General features: G+C 38.0%; 1 protein-coding gene across 5 annotated transcripts in view; it reads right to left on the bottom strand.

Moving 5' to 3' along the window:
* Positions 1-15,978, bottom strand: part of msi (RNA-binding protein musashi) — a 122,423-nt gene that overhangs the window by 72,930 nt on the left and 33,515 nt on the right. For 4 of the 5 annotated variants that reach the window (XM_029315567.2, XM_029315568.2, XM_085488559.1 and 1 more), the window contains one exon: positions 4,957-5,079. In XM_029315567.2, the coding sequence (XP_029171400.1) occupies positions 4,957-5,012 (56 nt within the window). In that variant the 5' untranslated portion in view covers positions 5,013-5,079. Of the gene's footprint in view, positions 1-4,956; positions 5,080-8,972; positions 9,535-15,978 lie in introns of those variants that run through there. The other variant, XM_029315569.2, reaches the window with a different exon arrangement.

Here is a 15,978-nt window from a genome sequence, read left to right as displayed (position 1 = left end):
ATGACACGATAGTCTCTAATTTATTTTTACTCGGCACTCTAATGCGATATGTAGTGCGCGCGTTTGCAATATTAAGAGTATTCGAGATATATTAATGTAACAGCTGTCTTATTTATTATGGACAATTTTTGGAACATAAATATACATATATATATATATATATATATATATATGTATCATATAAATTCGATTAAGAAAGATATAAGTTGTTTTCCATTTAGGTACATCAAAACTCAGATAAATCTCACTTCTGTCTGTCTTCAACATCCATCTTAAAAAAAAAAGACAGAAATGAGCTTTATACGAGTTTTGATGTAAATGGAAAGCAACTATAATTTCGAAGCAAGCAATTTCTAATATAATAAACGGCAAAGATGATTTATGATTACTTGATTTAATATGTGAAACGAGCTCGTTAAATGATAACGAGGCAATTAAAATCCCGATTGGAACGTCAATTATAGACAGGCGACACGAATAAAACATCGAGATATCGTATATCGAGTGTATCGATTATGTTCATCGGTGATTTTAGACACCGGGGGATAATGCAGAACAGATGCGGTGTCATGCGGTGTACCGTAGCAAAGGCGTTACCGGCTACGGCAATCCTGCAATACCGGAAACTCGTGGGTTGCGAGCCACTTCTACCGAAACTCGTTTATACGACCCTGCCGTGCGGTATGTAGGGCCATCGCTGTGGTTTCTACGCCGGGGTGGAACGAGAGTGCACGATACAAGAGAGGCGGGATTCACCCTCCATCTTGAGCCACAAAGATAGTCCCGAGGATTGTCCCAGTGCGCACGGATTACTCAATAAAAGTGATTTTACGCAATTTGCCCACAATCTTGATATAAGATTATATTAGAAATATCGTATCTTTACATATACCTCATTTATTAACATCGTAGAGATTACATGCTTATTTCATGCTTATTTTTTATCGAAATTTGGATTCTTCCTATTTATTTGTTAAACACAAAAGGATGGTTATACATTAAAGTATATTTAGCTACTTATTTTTGCGATAAATTTTAATTGTTATAAATTGTCGTTGTTCTCTCTCTCTCTCTCTCTCTCTCTCTCTCTCTCTCTCTCTCTCTCTCTCTCTCTCTGCGAACATATTGAGCTATCAGGCGTGGTACCTCCATTAAAACATAGCTTTATTTTCACGGTAATAAATTTCTTTGGCTAGTCAACGCACGGAGAGTGCTCCATTTGGCTACCGGGAATTCTTGTTCCGGATTTGCTTTCGAGCTTTTGAGGGATTACAAATGGGCTTGTATAAAATTCAAGATAATGATACCGCGATGTGCAAATCATAGTCGAGCGCGAATTAATCTCATCGCGCTAATAGAATTCCTGACGAAGATCTTATACTCCGATATGGAACAAAAATCGATCGAGAGATAAAGACTTTATCTATTAAATATTCCAGATATGCGAAAAATGTTCTCCTTTCGAAAGTATTAAAATCATACGTTATTCAATATTAGATAATATTTCATTTAATATGTTACACAGATATTATTAGATATTATTTTAATATTAAATATTAATACTTCGCAAGAAGTCTCCTAAAATATCAATATCCTAAATAATCTCAACAATTTGCTTTATATAAATTAATGTGTCTACGTCAATAATAGTTGTCAGAATAAAATTGGCAGCAGAAATTGGCACTGAAAAAAAGTGGCATAAAAACAGACGAATAAAAAAAGGAAACGGAAACAAACATCTACATATATCGTGCATTTTGTCGATACGAGATAGCCGTAATAGATTTAAATAAAAAAAAAGACTATGCAACGGAAAATAGCGCGCAATATACATACATATATATATAAATATATATATCTGCGAATTTAGCAAATATTTAAACTCGTTTAAAAGTTCCTCGACCGAGTTCGAATGCGAGACGTCGAGTTCGGCTGACATCGCAACACGACTGACCGCTTCCAGTCGCCTCCGTCGCGTCGCGCGCGATCTCTCTGGAAAACTCGGCCACGGCAGATATTTCAATCTCCATTTCCGCCCGCCGTCGCGCAAATTAATTCCACGCGCCCGGTAACAAAAAAAAAAAAAGAGAAAGAAAAAATCCGAACGGTTTGTCACCCACATGACACGGCGAGAGACGCGCGTACGTCTCTCGCCGTTGGCGTAATATCAATTTATGACGTACGCACGCGCTAACATCGTCTAATTGTGGCCGCCACCCACTCTATCTCGTCGACCAATATACGTCGCGTGGGCGACCTCGCACCTGCCGTCATTTCGCGTGCACATATGCATACGCAAATACGTGCGTATACGCAGTCTCGAAGTCGCGAAGGAACCGTCAACGCACCCGCGGACTGTCAACGGCGAGCGCCGATTGTCACCTTTCTCTGAATGAACTGTCCGAAAATACGAGCAAGCGTTACCTCTTCCCTCGAAACTCGCCTCTGTATATATATTTTGCGTTCGTCATTTAATATCCAGTCATTATATCTACGTTCGTAACGAGGAAGCACTCAAATGCTAAATGTACCAACCCACGTGGGAGGATGCTGTTGTAAATAGAAACGCAGTTCGCAAATGGACTGCTATTTGAGGTCTGAAGAATGTTTTAAGCCAGATAACGCCATTTTAAAACATAACGTGACTAAAAATACATTACAATATCGTAGAATATAATGTCGCGAAAATATAAGGGTGTCGTCATTGTTGGGAAAAGTAGAAATAGCAATTATAGAACGCGTTTAAATACATCACGTTCGCTTATTTTTTCTTTTTTTTTTTTTTCGTTATTATACCCATCCCCGAACGGCAGATAAATCTGCGAGGCGTATTACGCGAAATCTATTATTAAATTCTTTTAACGAGAGATACCGACTCGATATATAGCGGAATTCGAATCACCGCGAATCAATCGCGGTGAATGATATATATAATCCTCCACGCTAATTCAGCTAATCGATATTCGAATGATCGTTATGGCATTTCATCTAGAATGAAAAGTGAAGCTGCACATATATAACTATTATAAATATCGCATGCATATTTCATGCGATATTTATACCACACATAATGTGTATCCGTACAATTAAACACTCGCGATATTCTCTGCCCTCTTCTCGAATCCTATTTCGAGACTTTCAATTAATGTGCCAAAGCGTTGACATTTTGTGTGTAATATTGATGCCTCCTACTTGTATAGATGACTTCTGAATTATCAATAATCCACGCGCTCTCGCGAGGGCGAATCGCCATATGGTTCTAGTTCGCGAAAGATGTTCCTGATACACAAAGCGAGCCTGGCTTCTGATTATTATTTCCCCTGTTCGATCTTAGGCGTGCAAGGTTCACGGGTCAGGAACAAAGGACGCGCAAGAAAGATTTGTAATCGCAAATACCGCGGACTTGCCTATTTCCCTTTCGGCTAGAGGAATCGCGGAAATATAATGGGAGAAAAGACTGCGAAAGTACGTGCGTGGCACGCGAATTCTCATCTCGGTACGGATGTGTGTGTGCAAAGAATCGCTATGTGTGCTCGCTCTCTTCCTAAAAGGAACTTTAATCAAAACTGGAAAATAGAAGAAACCTACTTTTCATTCCCCGCCGGTGCAACCATTCCATTCCGGCCGTGACGGGCGGACGATAATACGGCATCTGACCTTCCGTGCAAGATATCTTGCACGGAAACGTGTATACAACAATGCCGCATTGTCTAAGCCACTTTATTGTGCCTGACGACGTACAAATATCACGCTCGAATCTCAGACTCGCGCGCGATGATACGCGGGATGATTTGCGACGAGTAACGTACAAAACGTGCGACGCGACGGGTAGATTCTTTAATTAAGATTAAAGAACGAAATTAATGGGAAATGAAAATAAATTCTTCGCGAGTTCGAGATTGCTCACGCGCGCGCGCAAATTAAGCGGCGGAATTTTATTCCTCGATTAAATTCGAATAGAGATTTCGCACTTTAGTTCAATTTTAATTCGCAGAGTTCTCAACCACCGACATATTTAACGTCGAAAGTTGAATATAGTTTCAATGTAAGATAAAATGATGATGATGATGATGATGATGATGATGATGATTAATGATCTCTCGCAACATTCTTGGCAAAGTGTCAGAGAAATGGTTCGCTTAATATTATAGATGCTTGCATATTACATATACATATAAAGATAATGTGACACGTCTACGACGTGTTTGATTAGGATAATATTCAATAGATTGAGATAATATTCAACATGGTAACGCGAAGATGCAAATTGAATGATCTCGTTAAGCTGGTTGAAACTCAATATCGCCATCTCATCGTTGACACGAATGTATATTTTTACAGTGTATATCGTGCACTGTGTATACAACGATCGTAAAACAGCTTGAAACAGGAAGTACAGGTTTACGCATTACCGACATGCAGTGAGACATATAGCATAAGCCTACTCTATTTGCTCGATTAAAGCACTGAGTTATCATGCATACGAATTAATTATATCCTCGGTGACCGCGTTTACAAATTGATATGGCTCTAAATACCATATTATTAATAATATAATATAACTATTTATCGCTACACAACACGAGACAAATTTCGAGTCAATTTATCATTTATTGCAACTCTTTCTTTATCCAGTGTTAAGCATGGAGACGATCGAGGGCAATTTAAATAAATAAAAATAAGTTGATTCAAAAATAGAAATCTGTTTTAGCAAAAATTCCGCTAATAATTTATTATAATAAAAAACTCAGTTATTGATGTGTCGAAGCTTAATATTTTTAGAGCATTAACTTTATAAAATTGTATGACATAAGTAGGCAATATCAAAACAACCTACTAATTTATGAAACCGCGTCCAGACAAAAACTTTTTCAATATTCACAGACTCGATTTGTAGTGAATTCGATTGATATATCTATGTATATATAATGAGCGATATACAGAAATAAAACTTACCAATTCTCTAATACACCAACGTTGGAGAAGTTTGGAGGAAAACTCGCGGCCGCCATCGATGGTCGCGATTAATGCCCGCTAGTTTCGTCACTTTCGGATCCTCTTCACAGCCTTAACACGTCACTGAAATAGATAAAGATGGCCTGATTTAAAATAAGAATTCAAAGTTTAAAAACATGTTAAAGTGTCGTTGAATTACGACTTCGAATAGAATAATAATAAATTGTCACATTTAGCCATGGCTGATGAAAATAAAAGCGTACAGTAATATAATAATGTAAAAACAGTATAGATTTCGCGTTTATAAAAAAAAATAAAATAATTAGAAGAAAAAAAGTAGAACTTTATATTCGCCTCTTTCATGCTCGATATTTTAATGCGCATCCATTTATAACTGCTCAGTATTCAATACTAATGATCCCCTTTTCACGTTCTATGTTTTTTCAATGTATATGTATGAAGCGTGCGCGTATGATCGCTATGATTAAATTGTCGAGCGAAGCGATTAAAAGAAGCGGGCGAGCGATTTTACATTTAGAGCCATCGGTTACGCGATTTCGCCCGTAATTGTGATCCGAATAAGATATGGAGATCCGAAGCACCGCCACCTCTTTTTACGCCCGTCTTTTTCGCGATACTATGCCGTGTATGCATAACCGCGTTTGCGAAACACACATACACGCGAATGCAACCCTGCACGCACATATCTCACTCACACCCTCTTTCTCACATTACTATCTTTCCGCTTTTCGGGCTCCGGTATCGGTAATGAACGATCTATTGTGCCGGTGGATGCTCTTTCAAGGAGGAAGACGAGAAAGGAGACAGAGAGAGGGATGCATAGTCGGCTAAGAGTGGGTGGCGAGGATTGAAAAGGAGAAAGAAAGGAGAAGCACACGAGTGCACGAGAGAGTGGAGCATGGAAAAGATATGAAACGGCACTCGTTAATGGATTCCCGGGACTACTACTTTACTCTCTCTCTCCTTACACTGTCTTCTTCCTCTTCCCATTCCTATATCACTCTTTCTTCCCGTACCATTTCGCTGGTTTTTAACCACTCACGGCGGTAAAAAGAGAGAAAGGGATTGAGCTCTCGTTAAACGCGTAAATTCTGGAAGTTTCGTGGAACATACATTGCCACGTTGTATTTCTGACTCGCGACAATCGTAAGACAAACGGCCGAACAATTCTTGACAAGCCATAGATCTCAATGCCCGGGGAATATAACGGGGCGAATTATTCGACCGTCTATTCCACCCTCTTCATATATTAATAACGAAGGGGATCATGTCTGCCGCGCGGAAATCTCGTTGAGGCTTCCCTGATTTCCTGAAGCAAGGGTTAACTCTCGATTAGTTGAATTAGTAGGGACCACCGCGTACATATATTGTTTCATGTCACAGAGCGAGATACAAAAGATAAAATCGCCATGAGATATTTGAATAGAATTGCGGAGGAAATTATCCGAGCGAGAGATACCTCTGAAATTTTCAAGCGGCACTCGAAGGAATTTTAGAGCGAATGATGAAAAAAAAAGTTGCGCTCTAGCTTCGACTTCATTGAATGCAAACGCTTGTGGTGCGCGCGATTCGACGTGCAGAAGCATCATCATCCATCCCGCAGTTGGAAAACGTCATATTCTTGCTAATTAGCGAGAGACGTGGATTAGAGAATGCGACAAAATCCATTGTCGTCGATCGAGCACTGCCATTGTCCGCCGCCATTGTTACCGGTTTATACGGTAATGATAAGGAGCAGGATTCCGCCGGCTCGCAAATAACGACATCCATTATCTCCGCAAAATGCCTGACGAAGGAAGGAAGATGCAATCCGCGCGTCGTCGTCGCCGTGGAAATAGATTTTCGACGACAAAACATTTCGAATATAATTGGCGGCGCAAAAAACAGCAAGAGAGAGTCAAACTCTCTCTCTGCTCCGTAAATCGCCGCGAAATTGATTTCCCACAGACTAGAAACTTAAAGAAAGATAGATCGAGGTATGTTTTTGCCTTTAGGAAATTAAGAAATATGAACGGGAAAAAATTTTTAGAGATATTTCTAAATTATATAAATTTGAAAATAAAAATGATAACTAATATTTTTACTATAATTTAACAGCAAATTCTTTATTAAATTATAGCTTAAAAATATTAGTGACCGTATCTAAAATTTGGCAAAGCATGAGAATCAAATTTCAGGTATGTAATATAGGGATACCAAAAAAATGTAGCTATATTATGGTAACTGTGGTATTTTTTTCCATAAAGGAGAAAGCATTCGCGCGTTTATTTTCAGTTCCGGAAATGCAATATCCCGTGACGAACGTCCATTAAAGCCACCGACCGTCATAATTCGACGTATTCCTCGCCGAATGGATAATTTCCAACCCGCATGATTATCCGCGTTTATCAATTTTGTATAGGAATAGCTCGCCCAAGTTCCACGCTGCGGACTTTGCTGACTGGCGAACGGAAATCTCAATGCGAAACGTATGCACGTGCGAGAAACATAAGCTCGGAGCGTTCTAATCAACATTGACAGTATCAAAGTGCTCTAATTAATGCAGCCGGTGCGCACCTCGTATGTATACATACATACATACATACACATATATATATATATATATATATATATATATATATATATATATATATATATATACAGGGTGTCCGGTAACTAACGGACCAACGATTACAAATGGATTCTTTGGTCAATTTGTGAACGATTTTTCCTCAGCGAAAATGTCGAAAAAGGTCATCATTTTTTACAACTTTCCAATATTTGTCATTATGTATCTTTATAACTAAACCTCAAATTAAAATTTTATTATAGTAAACTTTACCTGAAATTGACTGAAGAATGTAATTATGTTAGACTTTTAACTCCAAAACGTTTAGTTTTCAAAAGACCCATTTTTTTCAATCGCTTATAACTCGAAAATTATTGACTTCTCAACATTTTTGCTAAGGAAAAATCGTCTCCAAATTGGCCAGAGAATCCGCTCTTAATCATTGGTCCGTTAGTTACCGGACAGCCTGTATATATATATATATATATATATTAAAAATATCTCTCCGCGTCGATTCGCCAGCGAAAATCGATCTCGATGCGAAACATCGACAGTCAAGGACGGAGACAATATCTTTTCAATCGTGACAAAATTCAGCGCGACAAAATAGAAACGATCGACACGCTTGGATTGTAACGTTTCGACGGGAATAGACAAAAACGGACACCGTGAGAAAAAAATAGCGATAAAAGAGCCGGCGGCTGCGCGTCGATATTATAGTCGTTAAGACGAAACAGCCATTACAAGCCGGCAGGTCCGCTCGCTTGACTATAAACGGAAGACGGTGCGAAACAGCGCGCCCGCGTCTGCTACCACTACTTTCTCCATCTCTCTGGGTTCGACTAGGAAGTCGTAAATCCTCTTTTGCCATTTGCGCGAGACGCAGACATTTTATGCAGTGTATACCGCGGGGCAATAAAGCGAACGAATGCAATTCGAGAATCAGTACCAGGACACGAACGACGCGCCGTTCTTTCTCCCTCTCTCTCTCTTTTGCAATCTTGTATCGCGTGTCTCGCAACTTTTCCGTAGACAAGAACGGATACGGTGAAAGAACGATAAGTCGAGATCGACTCTCGCGCAATTCAGTAACTTTCGGGTGAAATTTCACGCTGTCGCGATTCATCATCTCGCGTGAAATAATATAAATGCACGCGACTCTGTCGGGAGATTAAAATGTGTTAAAAACTATCGTGAGAATTTATACATGGAGCGAACGCGAAGTTGCATTTTTCTCATGCGCGCATATAGATCTTTACAGCCGAGCGCGCGAAGTCGTTCGCTTGCGGATAACCGTATAAATGCCTCCCTTTTCGAAAAATCCCTGCGACTATAAATAACGACAGTCGTGGGAATCCGTTACGAATTTACAGACGCTCTTGCGAGCACCCTTTTCATCGAACATAAAACCTCGCGATACGACAAAATTGATTTTATTTTACGTAACTGAGATTCTTTCGCCGTATGAAGTTCTATGAAGTTTTCACAGATACGGATGATCTCTCAAATCCTCCCCTAGACCATTTCACCCCCTCGGTAATCGCCTTTGTCGGCATTCTCATCCCCATCCATCGGCGGAGATGGACGTACGCAAGCTTGGAGAGCTCCGCTAGATCGCTCATTGCTCCAAATTAGCGTAGCGAGTATATTTGGATTTAATCTTCTGCTGTTTGAACGGAATCGAGTGCCGCCGCTGCCGGCGATCCATCATTGGCGTCGCGAAAGTCAACGACAAACGTTCGGTCGCGGTCGGATACCGTGCCAGAATCATCATCGTCGTCGTCGCTTTGTCACGTGGGCGAACCAGAATGGGCACGGTTTCTCGTTGGTCATGGTCCACGTACCACGCGGCCCAATTAAACGTCACTCCCGATCGTAGAGACACGCTCTCTCTTGCCCAAGCTTCCTCCTCTCCTTCCTCTCCTACCCTCTTCTTTTCCTCATCTTTCGCGCATATAATTATTTCTACTCGGCAGCATCGCGACGCAGCTATTGCAGTTCGGAGGGACGCCTGCTTTATACAGGGTGTCCGGTAACTAACGGATTAATGATTAAGGGCGGATTCTCTGGCCAATTTGGAGACGATTTTTCCTTAGCAAAAATGTTGAGAAGTCAATAATTTTCGAGTTATAAGCGATTGAAAAAAATGGGTTTTGGAATTAAAAGTCTAACATAATTACATTCTTCAGTTAATTTCAGGTAGAGTTTACTATAATAAAATTTTAATTTGAGGCTTAGTTATAAAGATACATAATGACAAATATTGGAAAGTTGTAAAAAAATGATGACCTTTTTTGACATTTTCGCTGAGGAAAAATCCCAAATTCCCAAATTGACCAAAGAATCCATTTGTAATCGTTGGTCCGTTAGTTACCGGACACCTTGTAGAGAACTAAAATATAAGATTTTGGAGAATTTTCTTTGGAAAAACTTCACAGCGAATCATTCCGAAACTTTTAGGCATCTATTATTCAATATTTGCAAGTATAACAAATTTTTTTTAGTTAAAAATATGAACTGTGAAGGCCGAGCCTTTGAGGAATCTTTTCTCGCTGTCAGAGTTGCAAATTAGTGGAGCATTCTTATATCTCCAAATCTCGTTTAAAGTTGAAAACTTGTAAAAATTGTTTTTAACAATTAAATTTAACCATTTTTTTGCATGAATCAGTAAAAAAATGTACTTGCAAATCATACTATTTCGTTCCAAGCTTCACCATATTGTCAATTTTATACTTTTTTTTATTTTGTTGGTTCATCGCTAATATAATTTCTTAATTTCAAACGAGATATGGTTTCTTAATTTCAAACGAGATATGGTTTCTTAATTTCAAACGAGATTTGGAGATATGAGAATGCTCGTAAATTTGCAACTCCGACAATGAGGCTGCAAGATTTTCATAGAGCAATCTCTCCAAAACTATACTTTTAACTAAAAAAAATTTTTTTGTATTTATAAATATTTAATAATAAATACCTAACAAAAAGTTTCTAAAATAATGCAACCGCTATATGCAGTTTTTATTTTAAAAACATTTTCAAAAAACACCTTATTTTTAGCTTTTAAAAGCAGGTGCCCCCTTTAATATACGAGTAATGAATATCAAATGGATATCAAATAGAAATAATTAAAATGCTTTAAATTAACTGAATACTAATTATTTCAATTAACGAATAGCGAAATTTGAAGTTTCTGCGTATTATATTATAACATTTACGCTTGATTTATCTTTCGATTCGCAAGAGAACAAAAAGGCTTTTTCGGATAAAAACATATTTAAATATGTTGCGTAAAATGTGTGCAATTTGAAAAAAAAAAAAGTAGATTGTATACATATTTGCGAATAAATTCTGGCATGTGGCACAGAGAAAATTGCGGCCGCAAGTTTCGCGGCTAAACGGCCAAGGGACACCCCCAACTGAGGGAATCGTGTGAGTAATATTTAATTTTAGAAAATTTGAAAAGCCGCAGGAACTTTAATGGATTTCTCGGGTGCGCGCACTTTCGCCCGCCGTTTTACCTCCGCAAATTGGGTTAGTCTCCTTGGTCGCTCGCGCGAGCAACTCCCCGAGTCCCACCTGTCGTCTTCGCGACGTCGTTCGCCGTCGACGTAACGAAGTGGACGCGACGAACGGGTAAAGCGAGAGAAAAAGAAGATCGGAGAGAAGATCCGCCGACGATCCACGCCGATTTTTAATCCGGTAGCCGTCCCGCGACGTCTATTAAAGATGAGCGATTAAGACCATTTAACGAGGCTTATATAAATGAATGAACGAGCAAAAAATGAGAGCTATGCCAGTCTGATTTCCTGATCTCTTCCTCGTATTTGACGCGACACTCGTGTCTTTCTTGTATCGCGAAACATCGATATATAGAGAGACTTTCTTCTCTAATTAACATCTTAATCTCATCTCGCTCGGAACTTGAGAATTAATGAGATTCGACAAAGTGATAACCTTTGATGAACTTGATTAAGTGCTTTTTGTTCTTACCTCGGAATAGAGAGCGCGTAAAATGAAACACACGATCCGCGTATAAAGTAATTGCTCTTCAGTAATAAAACCTGAATTTATGAAATGTTACTTGAACGGGAGGAGACGCGTAAATAGAGATAAATAAGAAATTGGCAAGACCGATAAAGCCATCATAAATTTCCCGGTCTCGGTAAGCCGCATCGTATCGTAGCGTCAAATAGTAGCTCTTATAGAGCTATTAAGCGCGGATAATAATTATGAAAGCGTGTCATTTGCACTCGATCGAAAACGACACCGACGGTATATCGATCCGATATTCGCGTCTTCCCTCTTATCGAAATATCATCCGAACGATTCACGTTCGAATCGGGCGTTCTCTGTATATTTATGAATATGTTTTCTCGTTTTAGTGGCATAAAGAAATTCCTACGGATTTATCGTCGCGAATCTAGGCTCGCGGGAAACGCGAGTAGTCGCTGGAGAAAAAAAAAATTGGCACAAGCCAAGAAACTGTTCAAATGCCAGGTCGAACTGGATAATCCCGCCGTTTTTGAATATCTGCCAAATCTTTCGTCCAATGCACAAGCGCGCATTTAATTTATACAGATTAAAAAGAGATAGTCGCTCCCTCTCCGTTTGCCCCCAATAGTTTCCCCATTATTTTTCGTCCTAATAAGATATCGAAGGAGTACGAGCTTATATGTCACGGGTCTGTGGCTGGCTACTACTAATTTAAACTTCATCGGTTCGCGGAATCTCTCTGTTCGAAATGACACACGAAACTCCGTCTCAAGGTAGGAAACAAGACGAGGCAGGAACTCGATGACGTAATATTGACACTTTGTAACCTCGTTTTAGTTACGTTCAATCTCAGCAGAGAGATATGACCGAACAGGAATGGCGGAGGAAACAAGAGAGAGAGAGAGAGAGTGCACAACTATAGAGGCGGAAAACTCTTCCTTTTTCCAAGAATCTACGCGACGAAAAAATCGTCGTTGTGTCGAGCATTGTCAGTACTCATCGCGGAACAATCGCGATAATGAGAAAGCTACGCAGTCGAAGATTGTTTCGCTCTTCCGCTCCCTTTTTTTTTTTCACCCTCTCAACTTCTTCACTCGAGCATCCATCTGCAACCCATCTTTCTCGCGTTGCTTTTGTCCTCGAAAACCGACAACTTTCATCACGAGCACGTCATTGGAAACTGCAAGAAACTAACTATTGCATTACCGCGGCGCGCATTTAATAACGATCGTAAAAGACGAAATGACTCCCGCGAGATTCTTTACTTCTAACGCGATATATATCTCTACGGGATTCAGGAATGCTCTATCAAATATTGCATACTTGATGATAAGAATTAAAAATGTCGCTCATAATTAAAGATTCGTGTGTAAAATTATACATTATGAATTTATTATTTGGTCAAATAGATATGTAACGTGAAAGTTCATGAATCTCAAAAAAAAATTTTTTTTTTTCAACGAATAAACTTTGCTTTATAAAAGCTTTAATAAATAATTGACATACATAATAATAAATAAAACACATTCTACAATTTCTGAATAAGTATGTATTGTGAGAAATACTTGCTTTGAGAAAGATAAATAACCAATTGTCTCGAATTTTATCAATCGCAAAATTATTTCGCGATCTCTAGTCGTTCGTGAAGAATAATCGCGTTCGGTGTCTCCTGATACATACTTGTCGCGATCATATTTCAAAAGTTAATGCGACAACATATCGAGCCATGTTCCCTTGAGTGTCGCCAAGCAAATGACAATGAGATGTACATTAACAACAATATATCGGAAAATCCAGAGCTCGCTTTTTACGGTGCTGTTGTTTATGAAAATTGAAGTTTATCGTCCAAAGCGATTCACTCTCGCGATCCATAAAGATTTACTGCGACAATGATTATTTATTTTAAAATAAATATTTATGCCGAAATATAGTCACATTTGAAGTAGACAATCAAAACGACAGTAACGCGTTTTGAATATTTCGCCGATTTAAATGTAATTTGCCTGATCAAAGTTTTGCAATCATATATGAATTGCGCTGAATTGAAAGAAAAACCGTCGTTTATAAATAATTAATTTAAAATTCAAAGAAAATAAGTTATTTGCATTTTGTTACATAAAATAATGTTTAAATATTTCATACAAACGATGAATAATTATTATACAATATCCGATGTAAAAATTTGCGTGCTATTATTTACGTGTCTTGGTTTCGTTATCATTATTCGAACGGCGAGACTCGAGCAGCGAAGTCACAAACATGTCGAGCTCCGTCTATCGTCGCATTATCCTTTGGAACGTGATCGCGATAAGTATGGAATGATACTAAACGCGTTGTCATACGATTATTCAATGGCCAAACCGATTATCAATCGGCGTGATTAATTCTCGTGACTAATTCGCGTAGGCGTGTCGAGACACGACAAAGAAATCGAGGTAATAGGCAACAGAAATTATAAATCAGCGTTTTATTTTACTTGTCTTTACGCGGGAAAAATATTTATTATTTATTAATAACGAAAGTAACGTCGCGATCAATGACGCGTGAATTTCGCGCGAATTGTAGCTTTGTAGCGGAGATAATTCGCCATTGTAATGTAATAAGAGTCATGTGTGCATTGGATATCATCGATAATGCAGTGGCAAAGTGTCATATATTCTGCTAATTAGTGCGCGATTGTAATTAACTATGTTTTCGCAAGCGAGTGTCGAGTGCTCAAAACAAAAAACCGCAAAGAATGAAGAGAAGAACAAGAGAGAAGAGATCGAAGGGGCAACGAACGATGATGGAGCCAACCATGAGGCAAGCAATTAATAATTTATTCAGTTTATTATTTGTGAAATTAATTACTCGGTATTCCTGCGGTAATGATCCATTTTACATCATTACGTAATATAATATATGTAAAATATATTCTAGGTTTTTTATTATAAAATATATGTATTGCTATAATTTATTATAAAATTTATTATAAAATATACATAAAGCATGAAATATTTATAATAAATCTCCAAATATTTATAGTACTAAATATTTATTTGTCATATAATATTTTTAATATTTTTATGTATAAATATGTATAACATACTTCAACATATTGTGTTTAGATTTATGATATATTGAAAATGATATTATCTGTATCATTTACATAACAATTAAATTCTTGTTTATTATATTGTATAAAGTTTATTTATTAAAAAAAAAAAGATCTGAATTTACAAACTTTCGTATTAAATAGCTACTTAAAAAACAAATAATAAATTTGAATAAGAGAATAATAATTATTGTTTAATGTATTAATTATTGTGAGTACTGCTTCATAATTTAAATATATTCATATTTTGTGCATGTATTTCAACTCTCTGCCGATCAGTGAGTTTAAAAGGTATTTTTATATTAATCTCGTGTAATGCATAAAGTTGATTTGTCGTTTCGTGTAACAATAAACTTGAACGTTCGATTCGACCGATTTTATCGGTAAAATACCAAAACGGCAATAATCGTCTCTCGACTTGGCATCGCCAAGATTCGGCCCGGGGTTGGCGGCCTTGCACGCACATATAAATACCTAGGAAACAAAATTGCAGCGAGCTTTTCATTACTCTTTGTTTTATCTGAGCTTAACAAGGCCCGGTCTTTCGGCGTAAGATAAATGATAATTGAATAAATGCAAGAAGACGCGACGAGACTGACAATTCGCATGCGCAAAAATGTAAAAAAAAGAGAGAGAACCAAATTCACAAATTGAACGAACATCATATCGAATCACTTCCTATTGTTATTTGTTCGCATCGTGTCGATAAATATTTTATATAAAACAAAAAATAAATCAATACAATTTTTCAAAAAAAACTTTATCTAATGGGTTATCTAAATCTAAATAAACGATCCTTTTATAGCTCGTTATCGATCTATGACGCTAAACTGAAATGCGAAGGTTTGACATATATGTCGCGTCAATTTTTCGATGAAAAATAATGACACATGTGTCAACAATGATTATCGTAATTTTAGTGTACATTTTCCCATCCCTTAGAGATCTTCAATATAGCTAGAGAGAGCTTAAATATAGCTTCGTTCCCTTTAAAAGAGACGATAAAAATTTCGAAATAGGAATATATAAAAAAATCATCGATTCACTATTCGAATCCCTAGAAATTCGACCTTTTCGAGGCGCCGAGAGTACGGAGCTCTCTCTCTCTCTCTCTCTCTTAACCGCTTTAAGAAATACTTCTTATGCCACTTGACGTTCCGCCAGAAATATACACGCGCTGTCCGTCGTCACCGCACGCGCGCGGTTTTACATTGCAAATGCGGCGAATAAGCAGCGAGATGAAGCGCGATAGATCCGTCAGAATCCATAATGATCCGCTGTTATTCCTTTAATACCACGCGTTTGCACGATCGAAATACTTTTACTTTTGCGTTTTGCACAATTCGAAAAAATCAAGCGCAAAATA

The sequence above is a fragment of the Nylanderia fulva genome, unplaced genomic scaffold, assembly GCF_048542155.1.
Source record: "Nylanderia fulva isolate GAGA-0341 unplaced genomic scaffold, ASM4854215v1 Scaffold7, whole genome shotgun sequence".
In the NCBI taxonomy this organism is placed as follows: Eukaryota; Metazoa; Arthropoda; class Insecta; order Hymenoptera; family Formicidae; genus Nylanderia; species Nylanderia fulva.
The sequence above is the reverse complement of the archived record's forward strand: the minus strand, read 5'-3'. Positions and strand labels throughout refer to the sequence as shown.